Below are 27,355 nucleotides of genomic sequence, written 5' to 3' on the forward strand. Positions count from 1 at the left end.
TAATATCTGGAAGCCACCATAGGTCCTCCTACAACAGGGCAGTCAGCCATATAAGTCACAGTGCCACAATGTGGCTGGCTATTTCCCAGAGCAATTATTCTCTATGTATGTGTTATGGTGGCCAGCAGGTAATGCTTTGTGATGACAAAACATTACTATCATACACCTCAAGAGACGTACTTATGACTGATGTTAGTGTCCTAGTGTTTTACACCCTGCTAACGCACCCACACAAATAGTGCTTCGACAACAAAGAGTACGAGCCAATCAGAAGCAGAATAGGGCAGGTCTTACCAAGCCAATCGGAAGCAGAGTTAGGTGTTTCTTCCCAGAATTTGAGTAGGAAAAAAAAAACCTGAACAGAAATACATTTTCCAATAAGAACTTAAATAAGAAAAAGACTTTAGCACCAGTGTAAATGGCATGGGAATATCTTTTCTGATATATCTGCATATCTTCTATGCTATAACTTGTGTCTCATATATGGATTAGTTCTCATTTCTTGTGATTTTTATTCTATCTTTACTCATATTACTGTTAATAGTTTAACAAAATAAAAAAGAAACTATGATACTTTGTTGTATTGAGTTCTCTGTCAGTCCTGCGCTCTACATTCCATGCCGAAGAGTGGCAGCCATCACCTCCCCCCACCCCCCTGGGCTGAGAACAAGGTCACTCCTGATCAGCTTCATGTCCTCATTGGTTTGCCCTTTATGTATGTTTGTGAACATGCTAATATGCATTTATTTATGACGTTCGTTCATGTTTCCCATGAGAACTGGTCTTTATATATGGAAATATAATTAGGGATGAATATTCCTACTACCAACAGGATGACTTCTAATGCTATTAGTGCCCTGACTTTTACTCTCATGCCAAATGAGGCAAAAAAAAAAAAAGACTTACATTTCATCTTTATTTCATGGTTTTCATTTTTTAGATGCTTATTTTTGACTGTCGTTGTCATATCTGTTCATATAATTTTCATGGTATTTATTCTTAAATTAAATTAACTCTGGTTAGAATTTTTAAATTGGTGTCAGCTTTATTGACAGGTGTTTCTATATTCTTTCAGGATGTGAAGAAATGTTTTTGTGCGGCAAAATTACATACATGGTCAAAGTAGTCAAAGTGGAGATGAGAGTAGACAAGTCAAACTTTCTGTAGCTATTGTCTGGTACTCCACATGGAGGAAACTCTGCTTCTCTCGTCTCTTCCAGGTAAGAAGGGAAAATATTCACAGGTTGATCACCTGTGTTTATTTGGCTTACTTGAGTGAGTGAACTTAAAAAAAAATCCCACAAGTAGTCAGTAATAAATGTGGTTCACATTTGGTGAAAACAGCGTAAGAGTTTTAGCCTAGAAATCTAGACTGACCCTAGCGGAAGCAAATTTAATTTCCTGCCAGGGTCAGTCTAGCGGCACATGGCTCAGGCTCCGAGCAGCAAAACCCGAACTGAGGTCAGGCCAATCATATCGTGCAGGCTTGTTGCTAGGTGGGCTCAACATCATGATACCAGGTTTGTGACTGTTTTGCAGTTGTAGTTTGGAAGTTCCTGTAAATAATAAAGATGGCTGCTGCTGACAAACAGAAATCCTTCGTACCTGTGTTGGTCTCAATTATGAACAATTTAAAGTGAAACTTTTCCTTGAAAAAAGAACACAAAATGGCACTTAAGTCATTCATATTAAAGAAAGATGTTTTCGGACCTTTGCCTACTGAATACAGGAAAAGTTAGCACTGCTGGCGGCTAAGAGCAAGGGACTCATCAGTGGAAACCCGCTTGTGATTTATTGTCTTGCCGCTACACCAGCAACTCTCGTTCAAGTCTTGATAAAAGGGTGAGACACCACTGACAAATTCAGTTGACTGTTGACTTTGCCGGTGTTTTCACTACTGCCACATCGACATGCAGTAATCTCTTGGCAATACTTAGTGGTTTCTTTTGTTTTTTTGAAGATGCTTGTTGAATGTGCAATATTTTTTGGCAAAAATGGCAACTGTCGTTGGGCTCCATAACTTAAGAATTTCTCCAACTTTTCCACAACTCACCATACGTGAAACACCTCCACAGATTCTGTTCCATCGCTCTGACTACGTCACCTTCTTCATCGCTCTGATTTGTTGTAGCGCTATCCTATTGCGTGCAGAGGGAGTTTGAAAGATCACCGTTTGTGCAGCTCCTCTGATTGAGCCCTGCCAATGGCGTGTTTCCAGACCAACACCTTGATGTAGGTCTGGCTTGCCAGGCTATAAGAATTGTAGAATTGTATTGGAACTGTTTTCAGCAGGTTGAAGTAACAAATGACCTCCATTCAAGTTCTGTAATATTCTTTTCTGATTTTCCATCATCAAGCAACATTAAGTAAAGTTCATCCGCCTCTAACAAGGGGTTTTCCTTTATATTACAATTATGACTCTTACTGGACTAATATATTGATGGATGGATGTTTTTCTTGTCTCTTGAACTACTGCCTTTTCTTTAAATCCACTAATTTAACATAGTAGAGGACAAATTATTCTCTACAATAAAAAAGGGTGGCAACAAATCAAAGGGTCACATGTCCAAACCTAAAATCAAATCCAAGGCCAGACTGTTACTATGCTGAGCAAGATTTCTTTTGATTCAGTCCTACACACACTATTCTGCTAGAGCAGCAACGCGGAGTAATCTAAAGCTGAACACATGCACCATTTCCTCCTTAATGTTTCCTCACTGACTTTAAGCCCTCCTAGTGATCAAGTCTGCTGTCTTTAAAGTGATGCACCACTACCACCCAACATATATGATAACATTTGAAAAGACAGACCCACAGGTGCAGTTCTACAAAGTCGTATGTGGAATCATTGTTCCACTGTTTTTGAAGGTCAAGGTCAATTAATTACCACATCAAATTCATAATTATTTGCACAATCAGAACACATAGCACACATATGTCTGACTGTTTTATGGAAATACACTTCACTCCCTGCTCCGGGCTAATGCAAGGGCTCGTGCTTTGATAAGTGTGGGCCGACAGAGCAGTGACCCAAAAGGACCAACAGCAGTAACACTCATACTGACGACAATACACTGCTGCCTCGCCTGGGTGGCTGCACATATGAGGCTTCATCCAAATGGGAGTCAGCTGCAGCAAACATGACAAATAGCATTTATTCAGTCTATTTTAATCACACAATCATGCAGATTAAATGCATTCAACAAAAGGTTCCCATTTAATATCCTTCTTCTGGTTGAATGCTCCTCCAAAAATTTCCAGAATCTACAAAATCTTAAATCATGGCATTCCATGTTTTAATAATGAAATGAAAATTAAGGAAAAAAAAAAAAAACTATGCCAGCTGTGGCTGTGACTCCACATGGGAATACAGATGTGTTCTTGAGGAATGTAGTCCCCAAACGGCTGTCTGACAAGAATGCAGAATACCAAAACTTTAAAAGTATAGTGGGCAGGTAAAATTTATTCAGGTGGAGTTCTTGGTGGGTAAAAGACATGTTTGTGCTTGTACTTTTAAGCCTTTCTATGGTTCCCACCGCTGAATCATGCTGATTCTCCAGACAAGGGATGAGCGGACCATTATCATAAGGTGCCTGATATATTGGTAGCTCGTATCAGTAAATGGTGACGGGCGAGAGGCAGGGTTCACCCTGGACAGGTCACCAGTCCATCGCAGGGCCAACATAGAGAGACAAACAACCATTCACACTCACATTCACACCTACGGTCAATTAGAGTATCAATCAGCCTCGTCCCCAGTTGCATGTTTTTGGATGGTGGGAGGAAGCCGGAGTACCTGGAGAGAACCCACGCAGACACAGGGAGAACATGCAAACTCCACACAGAAAGATCCTGTGCCCGAGCCAGGACTCAAACCCGGAACCTTCTTGCTGTGAGGCCACAGTGCTAACGACTGCACCACCATGCAGCCTTAATTTTACATCCATTAACTCAAATAACTCTGAAAAACTGTCCAACATATATCATGCAGTACATTAGAAAACTAGTACTACATTGCATCTTAAGCTTGCTTGGTATTTCTTGAAACATTAACATAACTACCGGGACAAGACTGTATTTATTTACATACGTTATTTATCCTGGTGTCTGATCTTTTATTGATCGAAATGGATCTGTAAATGAATCTAACCTGAAAAACAGAATTTATTATTTTTCCAAACACTTTACAGCTGTCATCTTTGTAATCTCAAGCATTACTCTTTTTATTTGAGGAGGTGAAAAACCTTTGGTAACCTGAAATATCTTCACAAATGAGCTGTGCAGTTAAGAGTCATGCAGTTGTCTTGTCAGGTCAGTGGTGGTTTTTTTGCGCCATAAATAGATTTTCTCAATAAAAAGCTTAGGGCTTGTTTTTAGTGGTATAAGCTCAGGGGGCCAATGAGCTCATTATATAACACAGTTTGTGTTGCTGTGTCTCACCCAAATGTTCTTGAGTGGATGTGTTTCGGTGCATGTGTCTCACGGCTGGCTGAACTAAAACTAGCCCAATCTGGTCTAAAAGCCTTAGGGGATGAGCTGGTATCTCAATTATATGAAAACAATTACATTGAAATGTCAGAAAGAGAGAGAGAGAGAGAGAGAGAGAGAGACAGACAGACAGACAGACAGAGACAGACAGACAGACAGACAGACAGACAGAGACAATGGCCCTGAAGTGTGAGTGTAACAGCTGGACGAGAATTGTACCAAAGTACACTGTGTTCTGGGTTCTTCCTCAATTCTCTACTAACCTTCAAATGACTCCATTATAACTGCTCCTTTTAACACTTTCCAACACTCCAGCTTTTTAAAATAAAGTCCAATATGTGTGGAGTGAGTGAGACAGCTGTAACTCAACGTCTGCAGAGCTCAAAAGTCTCTATCAATCTCCCTCCTATAGGTTTGATTTTACAGCTCAACTTTACAGTTATACTTAAGTCTCACTGGTCTCAACCACCTTGACTCCAGAAGCATTTGTTTCAGTGAATAAAAGTGGGACCGTTTGTACACACCTGGCAAGCACCACCCAACTGACGGAATAACATGGAGGGCACAAGGAGATCACTAGGCAGATAAATTGCCAAAATGTCTTCTCAAAATACTTCCCAACTTACAGTGGGAGCGTTATTTTATTGAGTCCAATTTATGGCAATATCCTTTCGTAGTTATGAGACAGATTGAAATTACTAGCCTGTTACTTGTGTACAATTGGCCAGTAGTTTACATGTTGAAAGTTCATTAATGAGAACAATATATCTATGCATGTTTTTTGGTGTTTGAGGAGGAAATGTTATACCATCTGGTTTGCTCTGGGCCAAGATGGTGACCACTTCTCCTTTAGGAATCTCCAACAGGAAAAGCACTGCTTCCTCCCTTACGACACCTTGGAAATCCACATTGTTCACCTTAAAAACACAAATAACAATGTTATTACTGTAGGACTGTGATCAGCAAACATCTGCTGAATATAATGATAATAAAAAAAAAAAGTATCATTTAGTGAGGCATAAACATCCTATCTATTGCTAAGTCTGCCTCTGTTTTCTATTCTTCTTCTGCAGTTTGGAGAGAAATATTTCATCAAATACAACACAAGCTGCCACCTGGAGGTCACACACAATGGCAGTGCAACATTTCTTTCATGTAGCTGGAAAAAGCATCTGGCTGTTCTTTGTGTTGTCCTGTTTCGTTCCTGTTCCTTATCTTTTTTAATTTTTAAAATTCTGACGATTTTACTTTTGTCACCCATAAGCAAGTAAAATCTGTATAACTAATAGACATGTCATTCAGGATTATATGTATGGTATCCACCCCCCTAAGAAAGACACTTAGTCCAAAGCTTTTGTTTGTTAAGTAAATGAAATGAGTTGTATTAAGACTAAGTACCTTCAGGATTTGATCCCCAGTGCGGAGACCCTCTTCCTCAGCAGGACTGCCCTCTTGAACACCAGCAATGAAGATGCCAACATCATTTCCTCCTGCCAGCCTTAGACCCACACTGTCTCCCTTCTGGAAGTTCACCATCACTGAATTTGGCCTGCAGGGAGGACAAAGATGTACGATATTCTCTTTGAAGAATGTTCAATGCCTCACAGTGATTATCTCTACTGTTTTTTTTTCCAATACATGTCTAAAAAAAAAAAAAAAGGGACATACCTTTTAAAAAGACCCATTGTACAGCTTCCAGAATTAGAGACTTTGTGTGGCTTTGTGGTTGAGGGTTAGATATTACAAGAGCATATTTTTTTCACTTTATTTTAGCAAGCCCGTTGGATTTGAGTTAGTCAAGTTTATTTGAACATAAATTTCTTAAATGTTTTGAGGGTTCTGGGACATTTGTTTTCATTGTTTCATCTTTGGATATAAAATGATTTTGCATGAAAGAGCTTATTTTTTGCTCTCATGTTTATGAATCCCTTTATAGATAATATTTGATCAATGATAATAAATGAAAATAACAGATGAATTTGCAATTAACTTTGGATCATCATCATGACTAACTTAATTAGATTAATTCTTTGTTAACATAATTGTTTAGCAGCTTAATTATTTACAATAATATATTTCTAATGACGTCCATATTGGGAAGTGGATGACCTCATCATCATAGCATTTAGGTTTATGCACCAAACAGGCTTGTTGACTGTTTATCCATGTGATAAATGTTTCATGTGTACATATGAAATATAAGTGAGGAAAGGAACAAAAGAAAGAACACTCACCCATATATTTTTTCATCTTCTGGACTTGGTCGGAGAAGAATCTTGGGGGTGGTTGTTACAGCAACTGTAGGGCAGTAAGTCCACAGGAGTGTTACTGTTTTCTATGGCTTCATTGTAGCTAGCATCAATATAGCTGACGAGTGAGTCTGATTCAAATGCAAAAATCAGCAAATAAAAAATTTTTAGGTTAGAAAGCTTATACTTTCACGATCACAAGTATGTGAAGGTTCTTGTGCCATGAATTTGTTATAGACAGTATACTGTATGTGTATAGTTAAGCACTAATTTGAACCTGGATCATTTTATTTTACATTCAAAACTTTGCTGTTCACACTAAACACTATTTCAATCGCAACATCTTTCAACTTAACATATACCATTATAAAGGTATGTTTAGAATCACTATGTTCTTTATTTCTGTCAACTGATTAGATGTAGCCCCAGGCACAAAATAAACACGGATGAACTCTACATGGTCATCCTCACACTGTTAGTCAAACAGAACTTCCTGCTCCCCTGTGAAACAAATAATAGCACAGAAAATCAAAAAAGGCATGTAAGAGATTTCAAATATTTTATAAAAATAAACAATTAACCACGGCTACAAGAACAAATGAAAGATTCTGATGTTTTGATAATTCTAAACAACCTACCTTGTTGAGCAATTGGCAAAAATATGAAGCAAAAGCTTCACATAAGAAATATTTGGAATTCCAAAATAAATAATCCAATATGTCTGCCACTGAGATTTAACAACAACTAATCGGGAATGGGGCACAGAATAGACCATATAAAAAATGTAAAGTTGGTGGTGTAGTTTTTGAGTTACAGCGCAAAGAGAAAAGAGGCAGCAACTATAAGGGCAAAATATAGCAACCCTGAAACATGATTTGGTGGATACAATAAGGTCCAAATATTCTAGTGTTGTGTTTTTAGCTTGTGGGACTGACACCAGATTGCACACATTTTGCATTGTCTTATGTTTGTTTGGTTCAATAAACTATGTATCGTCTCTGGCTGTGTGACTGCGACCATGTGTTGATATGAGGCCCAAGACACTGGTTGGTGACCAATTCTGTTGACGTAATGAGAGATAACCTGGAGATATGTGAAGTGTGTCTTTGTCCAGTGCAGCTGAAGCCTGGGGGTCCTCGGGTACTTTGAAAGGTGAAGCCATAGCAGACATCTTGGCCATCCTCATGGGCTCTTCCCTGTTATACACACACATAAAAGGTTGAACTGAGAGGTATGGTATAACTCATAAGTGTTAGCTAAGGGGGTAATTCATTATTAGTATTCAAATGTACTTTTTTCTATGGACTTTCTCTGTAATAACCAGAAAATGGACCCTAAAGGTCCGTCAACACCAATAACAGTAACTATAACAATAAAACTTATTGCATTTACACATCCACACTAAGAAGCCATAATGCTATGGTTACATTGATGCCTAGCATGTGCTGTATACTCTACTGGTGTTTTGCAGTGAATAATTACTATTTGTTGCTGCTGCATTTTGTAGAGCAATTAAGAAAGATATCAGATATCAAGATAGATAGAAAGATATCAAAATAATGAATGAAAATCCAAACTGGAGACTAATTTTACTGAGTTAATATCAATTTGGGTCTTGTTTATATTTTTGTCAATGATAAAAATCAAGTAGAATGAGTTCTACAATAGCTTTATTAGCTTCACAACAACAACAGACACTTAAAGACCTCTCAGTGTTACTGTGTACCCTGTACAGGCACCAGATGTCCTTAATGGTGCCAGACATAAGTAATGGTGGTTAATATATGTCATAAGATTTAAATATTACAGTTTCATATCAGAGTGAACATCAAGTGGACATCAGTAAGGACAGACCAAACTTCAGAGACCATCAGCATGCAGCAAAATACTGAAAGATTGTAATTTTTTTTTTTTTTTTAGCTCAAATCGAAGCGTTTGTGGACTACCAAGGATAGGGCTGGAATTAGAAGACATGGATTATATATGACAATGCACTTGAAAATTTGTAAATGGACATTTTTGGACAGTTTTACTGTTGTTAGTAGTCAGGGGCTACTGGACACCCTTAGCTTCAAGCTAAATTTACGTGGCTGGCTCTACCTGTATTCTGGAGTCACAATGAAGTGACACAGGGATGGAAAAAAACATCTTTGTGAGCTGAGTACAACTGTTTGTGAGTACTTGAAAGGCAAAATATACTTCTTCAGTGAAGTATCACTTTAACTTTTTGACACTGTGCTAGAACTGCCTTGGTCTCTCTCTGCCACTGTCTGTAATGTTGGTTCTTGTTAGACATAATTCAGTTTTAGTTAGTGGTATGACAACTACAACTTCATCAATCATTAAGTTTCAAGTTCTTGTGTGTTCAAATCACAAGTCTACAGAGGGCAGATTCCATGTCATTTGTTTAAGGTTTCTTGTGATTTTGATTTGTTCGATTACATCCTACCTACCTGGGGTTGTCTCTTTCATTAGACGAGTGGGAGGACAAGTCAGACTGACGGGATTTCCTCTCCTCCGGGGGAGAGTAGGAATGGTATGATTCCATCTCTGATATGTCTGACAGACAAACAGACATCACGTTAAACAAAACACTTCCAAACTAAATACTACTTTCCTAATTGCATGCCACCACCACCACCATTAAGAAATGGTTCGCTCAGGAAGCCCCGACACCAGCTAATTAAGGAGAGTGAGGACATTATTAGAAAGACTTGTTGGAGTTACGAAGACAAACCCTGGTGCCACAGATATTCAAGATAAAAGCAGCCACGTACAGTGTGTTGTCCAGAAATTATCCGAAAACAACATTTTGATTGATCAACTGTTCAGATTTGCATTTATACGCCAACTGATCAAAAGATTTCACTATACCCTACGTTGTAAGGATGTGTGGTATATGAGACCTCTGAGTGTTGTGCTGATGCACATCTTTTTTACATCTTTTGGCAGTTTCACAACAAAAAACAATCAAATTTTCCAGGATAAAAATGTCGTCGGAACAAACTGTTGTCCATGTTGTACAATTTATGACTAGAAGACTTCCAGTGTGACCATTAATCTGTCTATCACTGTCAAACCCAATGTCCGACAACAGAGTTCATTTAAAGCATTGTGATATCGTAATGATAATGGCCAACAATTACGTTTGACAAACTATAACTGGCACCAGTATTACAGACTTTCGGTCCACTATGTTTATGCAATGTTCCTTGTGAGAAAGAACTTCGCCATAATAGCAATGACAATTTAGAGAGATAATTACAGAACTTGAAATAAACTAGCTTTCGTGGAGTAATAAAATGCAGTGAATTGTAAAATAGGGATCCCACTTCACACAATGCCAATCCCAGGGCTGAAGAAGAAGCTGAGTGACGAAAGAAAACTGAAAGCAAAATCAATTATCAGGGCGTCCTGTTGTTTGAGGGATTGACAAGCAGGTTGATGCATGCTGACACTGTAAGAGTCGAATCACTGTGCTTTTGCATTGATGGAAATGTGAGGTTCAGGCAACAGGTTAGGATGCTTTCAAGAAGCCTCTCATGATGTGTTTTCAAGGAATTGTTAAAGAACTTATAATTCACTTGACTTACTGTTAACTTGCTTATTTGCTCTTTCTGTAAAAGGCCTGGGCTACATCACAAATGCCTTCTAGGGATCCACAACACAAGCTTTGGAATGCCATTAATGGGGCAGTGCTGGCTTTATGGGATTATTCATACTAATACATCACACAGCAACACACTGGTCACTGTGGCTCAAAAAGTGCTGACACAGAGCCCAGACTACTTGGCTTTTATTCAATCCTAGTGAATGCTTTTTTTTCTTCTTTTATTTAAAGTGAACATGGTTGGTGAGTCACACTTTGATTTGGCTGCTTTTATCTGACATACAGTGGCTTTCAGTATACTGCTCTGAGGAGACTGAAGGAAGAAGTAGATGGAAGCTTTCACAGAGACCTGTGCACCATCATACCTGAAAGTAGAGAAGCTTTTAGGAACTCAGGTGTGAGTGGACAAGTGAGTGAATCACATAAAAGAGAGCAAATGAAAAGGAGCAATAAATCTGTCCCTCTGAAAACAACACAACAAGACAAACCCCTAGAACAGCAAACCTTCCTTCATGGCTTTGACCGGATCACTTTCAATTTTAATTAAATAGTTAGAGGTCAGAGAAGGGGAGGGATTCAGTTAGCTGGGGGTGTGACAGAGCTATGTTTCATCAGGGACAATCCACTAGGAGATGATTAGTTTGATTACAGAGATAATCTGCATGCAGGCTGTGACCAGTAATGAGCTGGGACATTGAACGGGACATTGACGACAGAAACAACAGCAAATAGAGACAGAGAGCGAGATTGAGAGACAAACTCAAACCCAATACGGGCAAGGTTAGGCTAAATATGTACATGATTACTTCCATCATAAAAATGTATGTTACAGTATCATCAACAGCAGTAGTGTTGTGTAGATGATGGATTAATGGTAAACTATGGTCAAATTCAGAGGCAAAGACAAGGGCCATAGCAATAAAGACATGGTACCGACTTTTCCTTCTTTCCAGGGTAATATTAGCCACAGTACCCAGCTGTCAGTCACTTTAACCCTCCTCAAATTCAGTCACAACTCTAGGAGAGTTTGGACTTGTGTGGTTATACATTACTCAAGTTAAGTGAATAAATGCACGTAAAAGGGGTCAAAAATTAGCTTTGTATTTAATCTGAACATAATGTAAAGTAATAATTTTCATGACCTTTTGGCAATTTCTCATAAAACAGAGACAGATTGTGTTAATTTTTGAATAAACCATAACAACACACCACTAAAATGATGAACCCATTACCAATTTTAATGACTTTTTTTTTTTGGATGGGTAAACTACACTATATGAATATACTATATATAGCAAAATGACATTATACTTTTACGTTTCAAGGTCAGTGGAGCAGTTGACACCAATTCTAAAAATGTCTCAAAGCTCATGTATGCCATGTATAACTAATGGTTAAGTTGATGTAACTATTCTTCACCTCCTGTCCGATACATTGTTTGTTTCACAAAACAGTAATCCAACTAACCTGACTGTGATACATATCAGACTGACTTTGTCCAGTTTGTTCCATTGTCACTAGATGGGGGATTGTTGACTGTTCCTTCTTAAACTACTGGTACTGTAATTGCATGGCAGGATACCACTGGAGAGAACACAGGATTTTATACAATTTTTTTAATGTCTGTTTTCCATCTCAATATATGTAGCATTTGAATTTCCCCTCATAGGTAAATTTCCCCTCATGGTTCAACTAAACTGACTCTATAAAAGAAAATAAATGCACCTTTATATCATTGTGAGCTAGCTACATTGTGTTTGCTATCAGCAATGCAACCTTAAGAGGATATGGGGTCCTAAAAGGAAAATGCTTACGTGTGCATGGACACATATATATGTCCACCACACAAGGGTTAACAATGTATATACACACACACACACACACACACACACACACACACACACACACACACACACACACACACACACACACACACACACACACACACAACTGAGGTGCAGTGGTGATGCAGCAGCACAGAGAGCAAAGAAACAGAACACTATTTGACATGGAGTCGTGACCTAAATGGGTCAGCTCTGACGTGTGACCACCGTCATGAAACATCAATAAATTTAAGACTCTTTTTGGTAACTTTTTAAGGGTATTTTCACACCTACCTTATATATCAATACAGCTGAATCAAACGATTGTCTCACCAAAAACTTTCTCGTGCAAACCAGAAACCAAAACCAACCACAAAGAACAGGAGAACATCTCTGTTGAACATGAGAAAACCAACTGTTTATATATATTTTTTGCTTATGTCGCCTTGGAAGCTTGGTTGACCAATCAGCCACATTTTGCTTTTTTGTGCTCAGGATAAGGCCACCATTTTGCTTAAGAGGTGAATACACTGTACATGGTCAATTAGATTTTGAAAGAAAAATAGAGAAAAATGTAAAATTGATTTCTGGACAGGATGTTTGAAATTATTCTTGCTAATCCCATAAATGCCTGATAAATCCAAACAAAATAACAAAAAATACCTCATTAATTACATGACTTGATTGTTTTACTGATAGTTATTTTTTCTGTATCAATCAGGAAGGCATCAATACATTCTGACTGGTATCTTGTTGAGATGTCATGAAGAGAGGGTCTTACATGCTTCATTGAAACTGTGAAAACATGGCGGTCTAAACTTTAATCAAACCAAAGCTTCAAACTAGAAAAAAAAAGGCTTTTTGCCTGTGATTTTAATGTGGATCGAAAAGTGAAGGACAAGTTCTAATGATTTTTATGTGTGAATGATGTTTCTATGTGCCATTTTGCTAGGTAATGATTTGGGGATTAAGGTGAACAAACAATGACCCTGATACATCTTCTGGCCACTAAAGATCCCATAAGACCCATCAGAAATATCTAACAAGATCTGGAAATTCCATGAAGATCACATAACATTTTGTTGGGAAGATATTAATACCTGAACTTCTTAGGTTATTGACACTGCATTGGATTACCAGATTTTTCTCTTAATATGCAGATTTTGATATGACAAAAAATGTTAAAGTCAAATAAATCGCTGTTCAATCAAATATATCTGTGATTGAAATGTATTAATGAGACTCCTTAATGTTTTTCTGATAACTCAAAAGATTGTTTGTGGATCCACAAGTGCTCATTGTTTAGGTAACTCTTGTGGGCGGGGTATAAACTAGCGGATTTCATGCATCGATGTCATTTTGTTGGAAACTCAATATATTTCCACTAAACTATACATTAATCTAACGAAAGTTTTAATTAGCGCTTGACTGAGGTCTTTAAATCCACATATCATGTTGCAAAAACCTATACGCCTGCATTTTAGTTTGCTCTTCTGATATATCTAGTTACATTTAAGATACTTTTTTATTTCTACTGGTCATAACCTACACTGCACCCTCTATATGCAAGCTTGTATTGAAAGGGCAGAATCATAATTTGTATTAGTTTTCTATTAGGTGGAACAGCCGTGTCTGATCTAACAATAACTGTATTTCATCTTCAACACCCCACACAGATGCAAGCAACCCCAGCCAGGAGCAATATCAGCATGAACCATCACAGGTCTACATCCCAGCCAGGAGTGAGGCACACGGACTCCTGCACTGTACCAAGAAGCATGAGTGTGATATGAGAATGTATGAAATGGAAAATTAGCAAGAGAAAACAGGGTGGTCTTGAGAAGATCAGATGTACCACCTGGACAGAAAGGACATGTTGCTACAGTGGACAGTTAGGACAAATATCATTAATATGTTATTACACTGATAATTCAACAAACATCTTACCCACTGCGTGAGCCACGCTTTGTCATGCAACATTCTGTATTCACAAAAATAAATCATCACCTCTGTCTGAAACATAATGGCAACATTATAAAATAAAGCACCAACTTAATAAATCACACAATTCAAAATATAAAGTGGCTAAAATAAGTTTATTTATTCAGGAAATATTCATGTATTAAAAAGTTAAAAGGTTTAGAGCAATGTAAGGAGGTGCAAAGGAAGTGAAAGCTTTACAACTTAGTCTGGTTGTGTCACAGCCTTTTAACAGCTTAGAAAAAGGCAACAGATTGTTGGGTGCTCCATCTAAAAGTATGACATATTATCTGGAAGAGAAAACACAGACAAAGATTGCACTTTTGAGCAATTAGAGGCATCACCTCCGTATGTCAAGATGATCAGTTTCAAAAATATACAATCAGTTACATTCTAGGTTGATTTCAGGAAGGCTCGAGGTATCCCCCCCCCCCCCCAAAAAAAAACTGGTGGAAACAGTGCGATACTAATTCAAGTCAGAGTGTGCTCCATGCACACGTGCTAATTAGCTGTTGAAACTCAAGACAGCCTAGTTTCACGTTCCCTTGACATTTTTAACGTTGTGTATTTAAACATGACTGGAGCTACATATCTATAGAAAACACTTTCTTCTTTCATTATAATCCTTCTACTGTCTTTAGTAAGGAGGCTGAAATGTGCCAAGAATTATTAAGTTATGACTTGGTTAGCATTAATTTGCTGCAGCAGTAATTATTTACAAAGAGTATAATATGGTGATGAAAGCCTACTGCAATTGTTACTATGTCTGTTTACTATCTGTAAGCATGTTTATGCAAAAATAACCCTCTTTTTTTTCTAAAACTTAGTGGAGGGATTCAGGTTGGACCAAAGAAGAAGCCATTACATTTTGGCAGATACATTTTTGCTGTCATTTACATTATGTAATTGGCTGTTATTTTGCCCCATAGAAAGGAATTGACAGAAAGTTCAGTGGCTATCCACTGGAATACTTTCATGGCATTGACCAGGTAGATTCAGTGCTACTGAATATCAAAAGATGCCTTGTTATTCAATATAAATCAATGACCATTAAATCCAAATACCGCTGATTAAAAAAACAGCCTTGATTTGATTTGGTTCTTTGTCTCAGCCAGACTTGGTCTGATTTTGATGCTCCAACCAATAAAAGGGGCCAGGTATACATACCAATCAACAAAATTTATCTCAACAAAGTTACGGAGCTATATGACCATCATTAATTTCTACTTTGCCACACCCATCACTACACGCCTGCCTGTGCTGGCATCAGCAGTCAAACAATCAAGGCCACCAAAATGCCAGTAAAACTTTCTGTCCTTGTTATCCAAAACTAGGACAAATAGAGTTTTCAATGTTTTTATAGTCTTGTGATTATTGTCACATTTATGCAAGTAGGTTTCCCAGGGTTACCAAATTAGGTTGCAGTGTAGCTTACAAAGTGATACAGTGAACTCATATGCCCTGTAGTCAGTGGCATGGGGAATGTGTGCAAGTAAGCTTCGTAAAAAGTATCTAAAATGGGCAGTTAATGATTGATCAATTCATTTCTATGAGGAAATATAAAAAGGCAAAATGCCCAAAAAATTAAGGTAACCCAAATATGTCTGGCCCCTGATTTTGAAAATTGAATGAGTTCTTCCTCTGGCCATGCAACACTACCTCAATAAGTTCAGTGATAATACACCTGATATTTTGGTGTGATTTTTTTTTGTGCATAATTCTGCTGTCACAGAGACAGACAAACAAATGGCACAGAAAGCAACAATTGCTCTGCAGAAGTAAATACTAAACTAGAGCACCACAATGCACCACTGAGCATTCCTGAGTGCTGCATTTCCACTTAGATTTCAAGAACAAGTTCACTACATGTGTGAAACACTCCATACAGCAGTCCTGCCTACACCACATGTCCACCATTAATGCATTCAGTTACTCACCATCATTATCAGAGTCGGAGTCTGCAAGGGGTGGGATGCGAACAAGGATCTGGCGGCGGTCTCTCTGGACCACCAGCTGCAGCTTCCCTCTTGACTTCTCGATGAGCTTCCCAGCATCATTCAGAGACAGGTTCTCTGTCACTGTTCCATTGATCTGTGAACAAACAGAGCAGTTTCAGTTTATAATTCAGTTGTAAATACGTATATGAGTAAAACTAGCTGCAGAGGGATGGCAGATGAAGAGTGTGACTCTTATACTAACACACCAAAGAAAAAAAATGTCAAAAATGGAAGGGAAACATTTTTTTTTTGTAACTTTGTGTCACAAGACTTAATTAACGTTAAGTTAATTAAGTTTGAAATAATGTTGTAACAATAAAATCAGATATGAAAGCACATTAACCCAAAGGAATGTATTAAAACCGATTATTTTTTCTTCTAAAAGGTCTCATCTACAAAATGTGAATGTTAATTCATTACTGAGTGTATATATTCTTCTGTATGTATCAAACTTTTTGAGAAATGATACCAATGCGACTGTTTGACTGCTGCGACGGCCCAGTGCCTGGGTAGTGCTGCCCTGGTTCTGTGTGTGTGTTGACATTCCAGGTCCTCTGGTGAGCTGGGAGGTGATGAGATAATTGAAAACACCTGACCAGGGAGCCTGTGTGTTTCAAGAGGCTGCTCGTGTTGCCCAGAGTCCACTGTCCTGCCGGTCGTCGCCGATCTACCTTCATTATGATTTGCTTTAATCTTTAGTGCTTAATTGACTTAAATCCTCTGGTTCTCTCCCACTTCTGTTGTGGCCTATGAGCCGGTCATAACACTGCAGTGTGCATGTACCTTGAGGATGATGTCTCCCTCCTGCAGGTTCCCATCCTTGGCAGCCAAGCCTGTGCTCGTCATCTGTTTGATGAAGATCTGACTCCCTAGACGGAGGCCGTACTCTACAAAAGACAAACAACAGTCAACAGAGGAAAGGGTGACAGATTTAGGGAGGGGGATGGTTATATTTGATTGATTTTGGAGCTAATAGTGAGACAACTTATCCGTCAGAGGTTTTAATTGCTAGTGTTGTATGGTGAAAAGAAGACACTTAAATATAAACAGAACTGGTATTTGCTTTACTTCATATTCATTCACAGTATAACTATGAGAAATAGTGAAGTAATATATAATCAACAGCAATAAATAATAATACTAAGTTTTACTCTGCTATACTATGCTTTACATAAAAATATCTGGCTGAAAAAAAAAGGCTGATAAATGTGCATCTTTGAAATAGCACTTTACACATAACGCCATTGAGCAAAGAGCAACCTCTTCTTGGTTTATGGTGCAAACCTTTCTAGTGTTTCAGTGTGTCAATCATGGTTGCACCAGAGCAAGCAAACTAACACAAGCAGAGCGCAAGTTCATTTGCTTGTTAAGGGCAAGGGAGCTTGGCATGAAAACATCATTTGCGCGGGCTTGCAACCAACAATGACGCTTTCGCTCAGCTGAGTGCCAGCTTGCGCCATGTGTAAAACAGGCCTTTAAGATGTTTGAGCTAATAGAAAAGGGAAGGCTGTGGAAATGTTTTTTAATCTGAATTTCATGAAAGCAAATGAAAAATCAATTGATATATAAGAAATGAAAGAAGTTGAAATGTCAGTTTGCTAAAAATATTTAATTTGGAGATGTCAGTAGGACATGAAACAGCTATAACTGAAGCGTGAGCACTATAAATAGTTGAAGAGTGAAGTGTGCAAAAGGTGACGGAACTGACTGTTTATGCATTCTGTTGTTCTGTTGTGTGTGTGGGATTCACTACATAGAAAGCAAAGACAAACAAAAGAAAGTCAATCTTGAAAAGTGAAACTGTTATTCTCATGGCAGCATGTCCTCTCAGCCCTGGTGTTTTACCTTCACTAGGTCGATTCTTCACCAGCAGCACGTTGACAGGTTTCTCCAATGGCTCCAGCCCTCTGACAGGTTCTGGTGATGGAGGGTTGTCCTGAAGTCGGTCCCTGCTCTTGTAGCGCCTTCCTCTTCCGCCTCCTCCTCCCTCTCCTCGTTCATACTTGTCCTCCATGCTGTAGCTCTCTCCAGGGCTGCGACCCCGGCTGTGGTACCTGTGACGGTCAGCACTGGTGTCCAGGGCTCGTCCACGGCTCCCGTCCCTTCTGGATCTGTCGGGGCTGGGTGAGGATCTCTCTCGGCTCCTCCCGCGGCTCCCCCCCCTCTGGTTGTAGTCTCGCCCTCCCCTGTATTCAGGTTCCAAGTAGGCTTTGCTGTCAGAGGTGTGGTCTCGTCCTTCATCATGGTACCAACCATTGTCATTGTCTGCATCATAGTAGTGGGTGGAAGGGGCATAGTCCCGACTTTCCCCATCTGGGGAAGGGGGTTGCTTCACCGAGTGTAGCGCCACCTTACGGGGTCTCTTAACTGTCTGACAAAAGAACAAAAATCAAATCTAATTCAATTACAACCACTAAGTGTGGGATTTTGTTGTTACAGTCAAGCACACTCCTCCTGCCCTAACAATAAACCCCAGACCGCATCCATGGCCTTCTCTCAGCATGTTCCAAATGTGTTGATTCACTGGAAAGAAGTGCATATCAACAATCAAGTCCCATTGCAAGCACGCAAGCAGCATGTGACAGGGGATTGAAAGAAGCCACATGAAAGGTTGCCTATGCTTGAAGGACCTGGGGCTCACTGCCTGTATCTTGCTAGTGTTCCAGAGCCTGCGCCTGAGCAGGTAAACTGCTAGGCACAGCTACATTAAAATCACTGATTTCCTCAGTGGAGTCTGAATTATTGGAATGATTTGCAACCTCTGCGTTAGAAATCTGCATGGAGATCTGCAAGAGAGCTGAGTTGATCTGATCACAATTACAACTCTGGTGAGTGTTTTGTGTTGTCTATATTAAATCAAAAAAACTTCTTCCAAAAGCACAAAATCTTTATAATTGTGATGATTCATTTTGGCGTCTGGATAGCAGTTCTGTACTGTCAGGAGCAGCAGACCACATCATGTGAAGCTTTTACATTGAGGACAACAGGGCTTCCTCTCAGCCCACAATACATTACAAGTTATTAAAAAGACCAGATCTTTTTGTCCAAGCTTTCTTAAAAGAGAAACAATTTGGATACTGATTATTTTTTTCCAGCTGCACTGCAGAATATCAGTACAATATTACATGCATAATTTCATTTATAGTAGTTTACACAACATTTTACAACATAAATGAAGTCAACAAGAGGAAGAAAAGCGTGTCTTGCAGGAGTGTTATATTCAGTGTTGTAAATATTTGGTCTTAGATATTGTGATGTGTTTTTGGAAATCTTAAATTCAAGACCCCTAAGGTTTGATGAAATAATCTCCTCCCTCAGCTTTTGTGGAAGCTTTCTTGTCTTTCCTATGATTGCAACTCTCCTTGAATACTTTCAGGGGTGGGGTTTATACATGCATCACAGCTGGAGCAAATGAGGGATCATTACAGAGTTCCCAAGAGTTTCAACTCCACTTTAGCTTTTACTTTTATTCAAGTGAAACGATTCAAATTCCGTTACCACTGACTCATGTTTCAGCAAGTATAGCTGAAGGGACCAACGAGTATCCCTGGTCAAGAATCACATACTTAAATGAGTTTTAAAGAATACAATTTGCAAGAAGGATTTTGTAGTTTTGCAGTGAAAACCACACAGTCAACTTGAGCTAAGGCTTCATTGCACAATTTTTGCACTACATCATGTTGTATAGGGTCAGTGCACCTCTATTACTACTTCTCAGTTCTCTCCTCTTTATTTAAAATGGAAATCAAAATGAGGCAACGTTTTAAGGAACGTGAAGTCCATCACGACAGATGGAAGGAGCAGATATGTTCAATATTTAATGTTGTATTTTTTATACATTTATGGTTTTAAAAAAAGTCAAACAAGGAAACAGACAACATGCCATGTATGAGTACTTTGATTTTTCTCTCTCAAAAACATTAAAAAGAAGCACAGGTTTAGACTAAAAGGCTTCTATTTCTGACTCTCAGTCAGAAGTGAGAGAACCTCTCGAATAGGAGAGGATGTCATGAAAGTAGTGATTTACAGCAGCAAATCAGAATCCCTCGAGATGTCAGGCTTTTATATTTAACTGTGTGGACCCATGAGATTTGGCCAATGCACGGAATAGAAACGCCGCTTCTTTTAGAGCATGCGAGGCTGAAAGCCTGAGCCATTACTATACACACACACTAACAACGAATGCGTCACAGATTATGTTATAACATACTTGCATTCTCAATGCTGTCTATATACACAATCAACACACAGTTCCACCGACAAATCATTTTATTTAGAGTGACCTGTGTGCATGACCCACAGCAGGAAAAACTGCATTTGGAAATGTCCACTGCAAAATGAACTCATTTACAAACAATAATTATAATACTTTATATTATATTCTAGCTTTTTATTACAAAATGCAGTAGTTTTAGAAAAAGCCTTGGTTAAATTATATATAATGAAGTGTTATTACACAATCATTTTTACAAGCCTCTGGGATATCTTTGTAAAAATTTGTACAAGGTTTTTTAATATTCTGTATAATGTCACATTCAGAACTACAATTCTCTTTTTTATATATCAGTTGCTTTTTGCTGTTTGTGGCGGTTCTTTTTCCTGAAATATTGTGTTCTTTCTTTCATCACATGCATTATTCCTTCCTTATGTGATTGGCTCTGAAATAATCTCTTGCTCCTCGTACAGAATATTGTATCCATTTCTGATCACCTGTAAAAAAGTTTGTTGAGCTGTTGTTCTACGTGAAGACTATCATGTTCAAATATTGGTTACAGAAATTATTAGATTCCTTAGCATTGTGGTTTTATATGTGCAGAATTTTTCTTCAAGTTCACAGTTTTTGATATAAGCGCTTGCAAAAATTTGAATAAAACTTGTTCAGGAAAAAAAAATTAAAAAACGTCTGTTTGGTGGAAAGTGCACTAACAGTGATCTTGAAATAAAAGGGGACTTCTGGAGGACACGTTTTACAGTGGATACAAAGACACTGATGTTTTGACAAACAGGTGTCCTCCTCAGAGTCAATAAGGAACAAGGCGTGAATGAACAGTTTCAATATCTCATACACACACACACACACACACACACACACACACACACACACACACACACACACACACACACACACCACTTCAGAAAGATGTGCATGTAAGTGCTGCTCAGCCTCAGAGAATATGGAAATGAGCCCCTCTTATTTATTTATAGATGACGAATCATGGTATCAGAAAACAGCTCACTGCAGGCATAAAGAACAAACTTGATGACACGTAGACATAAACATCATCCTATAGATACAGAGTGACATTAAGCTCCTCAGACATCATTGTGTCAAGGTTTACTCTAAAGGTCACTTTAAATCCCCTCTGAAAAACTGAGAAATGCCTAAAGGCAGATGAGTAGTGGAAGAATTACTTCCAGGACACAATTTTTAATCAAGTTGATGTTTAATTAAGTCAAAATTTGATTAAGTTTTTAGTAGCTGCCAAACTGAAGCACTGAGCCTCATGGAGGCAAAACTGATGTAGACAGACAGTGATGTGAGGTATCAGCTGGGAAAACTGTGCAATCCTGATATTCAGTGAATCTGTATCGCTAAATAGCCCAAATAAATGTCAGGTTTTGGTGACAAAATATCTGAAGCTAATGCATGTTAGCAGTATACAACTTGTTCCTGAAGGAACATGGGTACTCCAGACAGCAGAATTGATATTATAATATTTGCAGGTGCCTTAGTTCAGTACAGTAACTTGCCACACATAGACAACATCACCTGATCCTGACCAGCATGCAGCACCATCCTTGACAGTTCTGCTGTTGGTGTGTGACAGTGAGTATGAAATGTCAAAGTCAATGTTCAAGTTTGAAATTCACAAATACTGTAGATGCAGTCATTTTAGCTCACACAGAGCTAATAATCAGTTGAAATGGAAATACCACAACAAATGTTTTCAGCCTGTGGCATTCAGCATCTTAGTGGCAGGGCAGATGTTTTGTTTTGTTTTTTTTCCCCTCCAGCGGTTGTGGTTTTCAAAGAATGGCACATTATGTCTCAATGCAAATCTATATTAGACTGACTCTGTATTCAGTTCTGTCACTACAATCTGGGGCTGCATGGTGGTGCAGTGGTTAGCACTGTGGCCTCACAGCAAGAAGGTTCCGGGTTCGAGTCCCGGCTCGGGCACGGGATCTTTCTGTGTGGAGTTTGCATGTTCTCCCTGTGTCTGCGTGGGTTCTCTCCGGGTACTCCGGCTTCCTCCCACAGTCCAAAAACATGCAATTGGGGACTAGGCTGATTGAATTCCCTAAATTGACCGTAGGTATGAATGTGAGTGTGAATGGTTGTTCGTCTCTGTATGTTGGCCCTGCGATGGACTGGCGACCTGTCCAGGGTGTACCCCGCCTCTCGCCCGTAGATGCTGGGATAGGCTCCAGCCCTCCCGCGACCCTTAATGTGTAGGAATAAGCGGAAGATGACGATGACTACAATCTGACAGCTATCACAAACCAAATCCTCACACCTATTCTATACCCCCGAGTTCCCACTATTTCACATATTTCCCCTATTGAGCTACAGTAAAGCACACATAGATGTGTCTTATGAACTTTGTCATTCTTATTGAGTCAACAATGAATATTTAATTAATATTTGCAAAAATAATAATAATTGTTAAATATTATTTTGTATGAGCGCTAGTAAGTGAATCTGTCAATAATGTTGCACACCTTCTAGGTTCTGGAGCACCTTTAGATTATGCATGGTTTGGAAGTTTACACTAAAAGGAGAGTCAAAAACTATTTACCGAACTTATGGGGAGGAGTCCAGCTTGTCACATAGATTTTTATTGTAGATGTAACCCCCCGTCTTTTTTTGAAGGGGTTTAGAGGTACTGTATATCTTAATTCAATAATGTAATGTGCGGCAAACAGTCTATGGTCGAATCAGTTGGGTCATCGAAAGGATAATGGGGATATCCAGAATATACAAGATTAAAGGTCATTGAAAAATTCATAATATCTCTGAATTAATTATTACATCTCAAATGATTGAACTCCATAATCTTGGCCAGTTATACTTCAATCATAATCCTGACATTAGCTATATCCTGTATTTATACCACCTATCGGAAGTGACTAAAACATGCCTCCTCAGTAGACATGCTAACATTAAGGCTGATTAAAACATTCTGATAAAATGGTCAACAACTCTATCTCCACCATGGCAGTGTGACTGCGCCTCTCTGCTGAGCAACATAATGATCGATCTCTTTTGCTTTTTCTTGAGTACATTGAGTGATAATACTACTTGTGTGTGCAAGACCAATGGGACATGTTATTTTTCTGTAATTTATACTCACTATCTTCGCCACTTTGCCACATTTGCGGAGCGACTGCACAGCAAAGGAATGAGGCACGTTGTCCATGGCAATGGAGTTGACCTGAATGACACGATCATTCTCACTAGGAACAAAATAAAGACATAAATAAAATAAGTTATTTGGAGAACCAACACAAAAATCTGTAAAACAATAGTAAAAGTGCAATTAATTGAACAGAAACTATGGCCTTCTTCAAATCCCCAGAAGGTGCAATATTAATACCGGCTAATTTTACATCAAAATAAAATGTTTAATTATATATCGTTGTGCTGCAGAGACATCCTGTTCACATATCGCATTCTAAAGACTTAAAAACATCTTTGTTTATTACAGATCCCCCCCAAAAATCACACAAAAACATGTTCCGATTTTATTAATAAGAATGAAAATGATGATAAATGATGTCACTCTAATATCTACCTAATCTAACTCTAATATTGTAAATCATGTCATAAACATAATGTTTTTCAAAATCATGCAGCCCTAGACATGTGTAAAGATGTTTCTTGTAGTACTATTTATATTTGCGGAAGATAAACATGATTTATTCCTCCCAGTTTTGATTATTATTGATTTGTATGACCAAAATCACATTTCATCACAAAAAAATGAATACTAATGAATGTGATTTAGCAGGGGTAAATGGCACATATTAACCATATATGCCATATTTTATGGTCTATATTGATTGTAATTAAGATAAAGTCAATATCTGTGAAGTATTTTTACACAAATTGTTATGACTGTATTGTTTAACACCCCAATAATGATATGTGTCCACCAGACCTGTGAAAAGGTCCTAAGTGACAGAAATATGTCCACCACACAAGGTTTAACAATCTCCACACACAAACACACACACACACACACACACACACACACACACACACACACACACACACACACACACACACTCTCTCTCTCTCTCTCTCTCTCACACACACACACGCACGCAAGTATGTATAATGTATGAGAATATAAGTTAAAACATAACTTGATGCCTTGTGTATAAACAAGCTACCATGTTTATACGTAAGGCTAATATACTTAATATAAATAATGTCCCATGGTTTACTGGTCTGTGTTACTTGACATTTCACAAATTCAACTTCATACAAGTCCAGTCCAATCCTTTGCTGCAAAGCAAGACTCAGTGAAGAAGAGGAATAAAAGGCAGAAAATCTATATCCTGTTGACGGTGATATTATGCTGTTATTAATGAGGATTAAAGTTTAGAAGTATTTTGTTTGGGGGGGGGCAAATACATGAGTGACATTGCAATAAAAAATTGATTGAGAACTGATTACCGTTTGTATGCAAAAGAAACATACGGAGACTATCTATAGCAGCTGTCAGAGGGAAAACATGAGTGTTTTCAAGAGAAAGGAGAAATGGCTATGCCCAGGTGAGCATGCTTTGCTTGCTTACAAGACAGTTGATAGGTTTTATGGGGTGACAATGAGATGAAACATGACAGAATTAGTCTCAAAGGAAACTATCACAGCATGACAAGGCAGCAACATTTAGGACCGAAAGCCAATGGCAACGTGAGCTGAAAAAGCAAAGGAGGTTATTACCTCTCTCCTACTGTCTCTGCTCACACTTATGATGCTGCTGTATTTCATCAGCCCAAAATGATAGAAGCTGTTCTCATATTGTTCGCTTACTGTTTTAAGACAATCGCAAGAGTTCTTGTATGCAAAACTACTTATAGGTCCCCCCATAGATTGCTCCAATTGGGCAACATTTTACTTGTCAGCTGTCACCATTGCTGTGTGAAGGCGGGTGTGAATTAGTATAAATAAGCAAATGTAATTGTACTATATAAATGCAGTTAGTTTGCTTTTCAAACTTAACTGATTTGTGGTTTATCAAGGAAATCAAGCATCCATTGGACTTTTAACCCTGAAGAATATTTCATTTATTTTTGGTCTATTGTTTTGTAATGCAAGTGCTTAGTGACCAGATTTGTTGTAGAATAGATAGTTGTTCTTTCTAACTCAAAGTGTGTTACACAGACACAAAGATGCCTCCAGTGTTCACTGGAATCTGAGCTAAGTAAGAGGAGGCAATCCATTTGTTAGCTACACCAGAAAACAGTAGGCAGCTACACCAGAAAACAGTAGGCAGCATTTTGCATTGAGGGGGATTTCCGTCATTGTTAGAGACTTACAAGAGTAATCCGTCTGCTGGTCCTCCCTGCAGCACATCTGACACAATGATTGACGTCTCACCATTCTCCACATTGGGGTTGTCATGCCCACCTGACACAGCGATGCCAAAGCCCATCTTAGAGTCCTACAGAAAAGAGACACAGTTATCAGAAACACAGCTTTGTTGTAGCTGATTTCTGATGTTGAAGGAAAAGGGGTATTTCTGTTAAATTTAGCTGTTCATTGAACATTAGATTGAGGTGATTTAACTCAGGGATCAACTCAAACTTAAGATATGACCATGAGTGTATATACATCACAATATATGTCTGTCTTAATCTAACAACTAAACTTCTGTCAGGTTTGAAAGTCACATCTGTTTAAAAAAAATACAAGTAAAATTAGCCCATTTATTATAGCCAGAAACTATGAAAACACAAACTATTCTGGGATTTTCAACTTTCTGATGGTCTCATGCTTATGTTTTTATTATGAGCTCTTCTGATACTTTTTCCCTCTCTTCACCGGCCTAAAAGCGTTTCCCTTTGCCACTGTGGAGATGATCTTTCACCGGTTCCAGTGAGCAGTCCAGGATCACTGGCTCATTTTCCCTGGGCAGTGTCTCTGCGGTAATGTTAATTGCTCCCGTACACTCTGTGCAGTGACCAACAATAACTATGCATTGTGGGACACTGTGTGGGTGCACTTTTGCCCTTTTGAAACTGTGTACAGTGGGATTTTGTTGCACTATTTGCTATTTAGAAGATGAGTCCAGGTGCCTGGCTTTCATATTATGTAGTGCAGTTCATTGTTTTGTTTGCATTGGTATACCGCTGCTTCAAAAAAATTGCTCATTCCATTCCTGAAGGGGAATCTGAAGTTCAAATGCAGTTGTGGCTGCATTTAACTCAACATCTAAATTGGGGGACTCCTCAGGATGTTCATCAGCCCAAAAGCCCAGCTTTTCCCAAATGTCATGCCAATTCATTTTTGTGAAGGTATACAAGGGTTTTGGGGTCATTACACGGCCAAGCTTATCACTTAGTGGTCCAGATTGCATGTGAAGGTCTCACAATGTCTCGGCCATCTAATGTGCTCCTTGGCAGCCACTATAGTTTGAGTGACCTCATCAGGGCCACAAGATGGTTTCCTTGGCATCTAATGGGAAGTTACACAGTGTGTTTGAATTATTCTATGACCATTGAATAGTTGAATGCGTTTTCAATGTGTACAATGCTTTTGTAAATTCGTATTCTCTAAAATAAATGTGATGACTTCAGTTAAATCTGTTTTTTTATTGAGATACAGTAAAACACACTAACAGATCTAATAGATGGAGCTGAACAAATTTACAATAAAATCGAAGGACTTACAAGGACTTGTACAATTCAAATTGAGATCTGCACTAATTCTCAAGTCTTTAATTCAAATATATAGTCAGCTGATCATATGCCATTGAATCCCCTGAAGCTCGCACTGAGTCTGAGACAAGGGAATAAAGATGGTTTTAAGACAAAGTATGTCATGACTGTAGCTAATTATTTGTAAATGTTTATTTATGTCTTCAGCATGTCATCTAAAGCTAGTGTAGAGGCATTTTAACATCCAAACCTCTACTTTAGTGAGGCCCAGGGTGTGTTGACTTGCTTTTCCAAGAAAAAATGTCCAGAAAGAAATTA

General features: G+C 38.5%; 1 protein-coding gene across 4 annotated transcripts in view; it reads right to left on the reverse strand.

The window, feature by feature from the left end:
• Positions 1 to 27,355, reverse strand: part of LOC147260432 (tight junction protein 2-like) — a 92,214-nt gene that overhangs the window by 22,305 nt on the left and 42,554 nt on the right. For all 4 annotated transcript variants that reach the window (XM_086207018.1, XM_086207016.1, XM_086207015.1 and 1 more), the window contains exons 3-12: positions 25,697 to 25,821; positions 23,503 to 23,605; positions 17,993 to 18,518; positions 16,931 to 17,034; positions 16,088 to 16,241; positions 9,191 to 9,296; positions 7,821 to 7,933; positions 6,723 to 6,786; positions 5,887 to 6,037; positions 5,297 to 5,405 (exon numbers count right to left, since the gene is read on the reverse strand). In XM_086207018.1, coding sequence (XP_086063144.1) covers positions 5,297 to 5,405; positions 5,887 to 6,037; positions 6,723 to 6,786; positions 7,821 to 7,933; positions 9,191 to 9,296; positions 16,088 to 16,241; positions 16,931 to 17,034; positions 17,993 to 18,518; positions 23,503 to 23,605; positions 25,697 to 25,821 — 1,555 coding nt within the window. The remainder of the gene's footprint in view (positions 1 to 5,296; positions 5,406 to 5,886; positions 6,038 to 6,722; positions 6,787 to 7,820; positions 7,934 to 9,190; positions 9,297 to 16,087; positions 16,242 to 16,930; positions 17,035 to 17,992; positions 18,519 to 23,502; positions 23,606 to 25,696; positions 25,822 to 27,355) is intronic.

The sequence above is a fragment of the Aulostomus chinensis genome, chromosome 6 (genome assembly GCF_037954235.1).
Source record: "Aulostomus chinensis isolate RoL2024-O1b breed Wild chromosome 6, RoL_Achi_v1.0, whole genome shotgun sequence".
Lineage (NCBI taxonomy): Eukaryota > Metazoa > Chordata > Actinopteri > Syngnathiformes > Aulostomidae > Aulostomus > Aulostomus chinensis.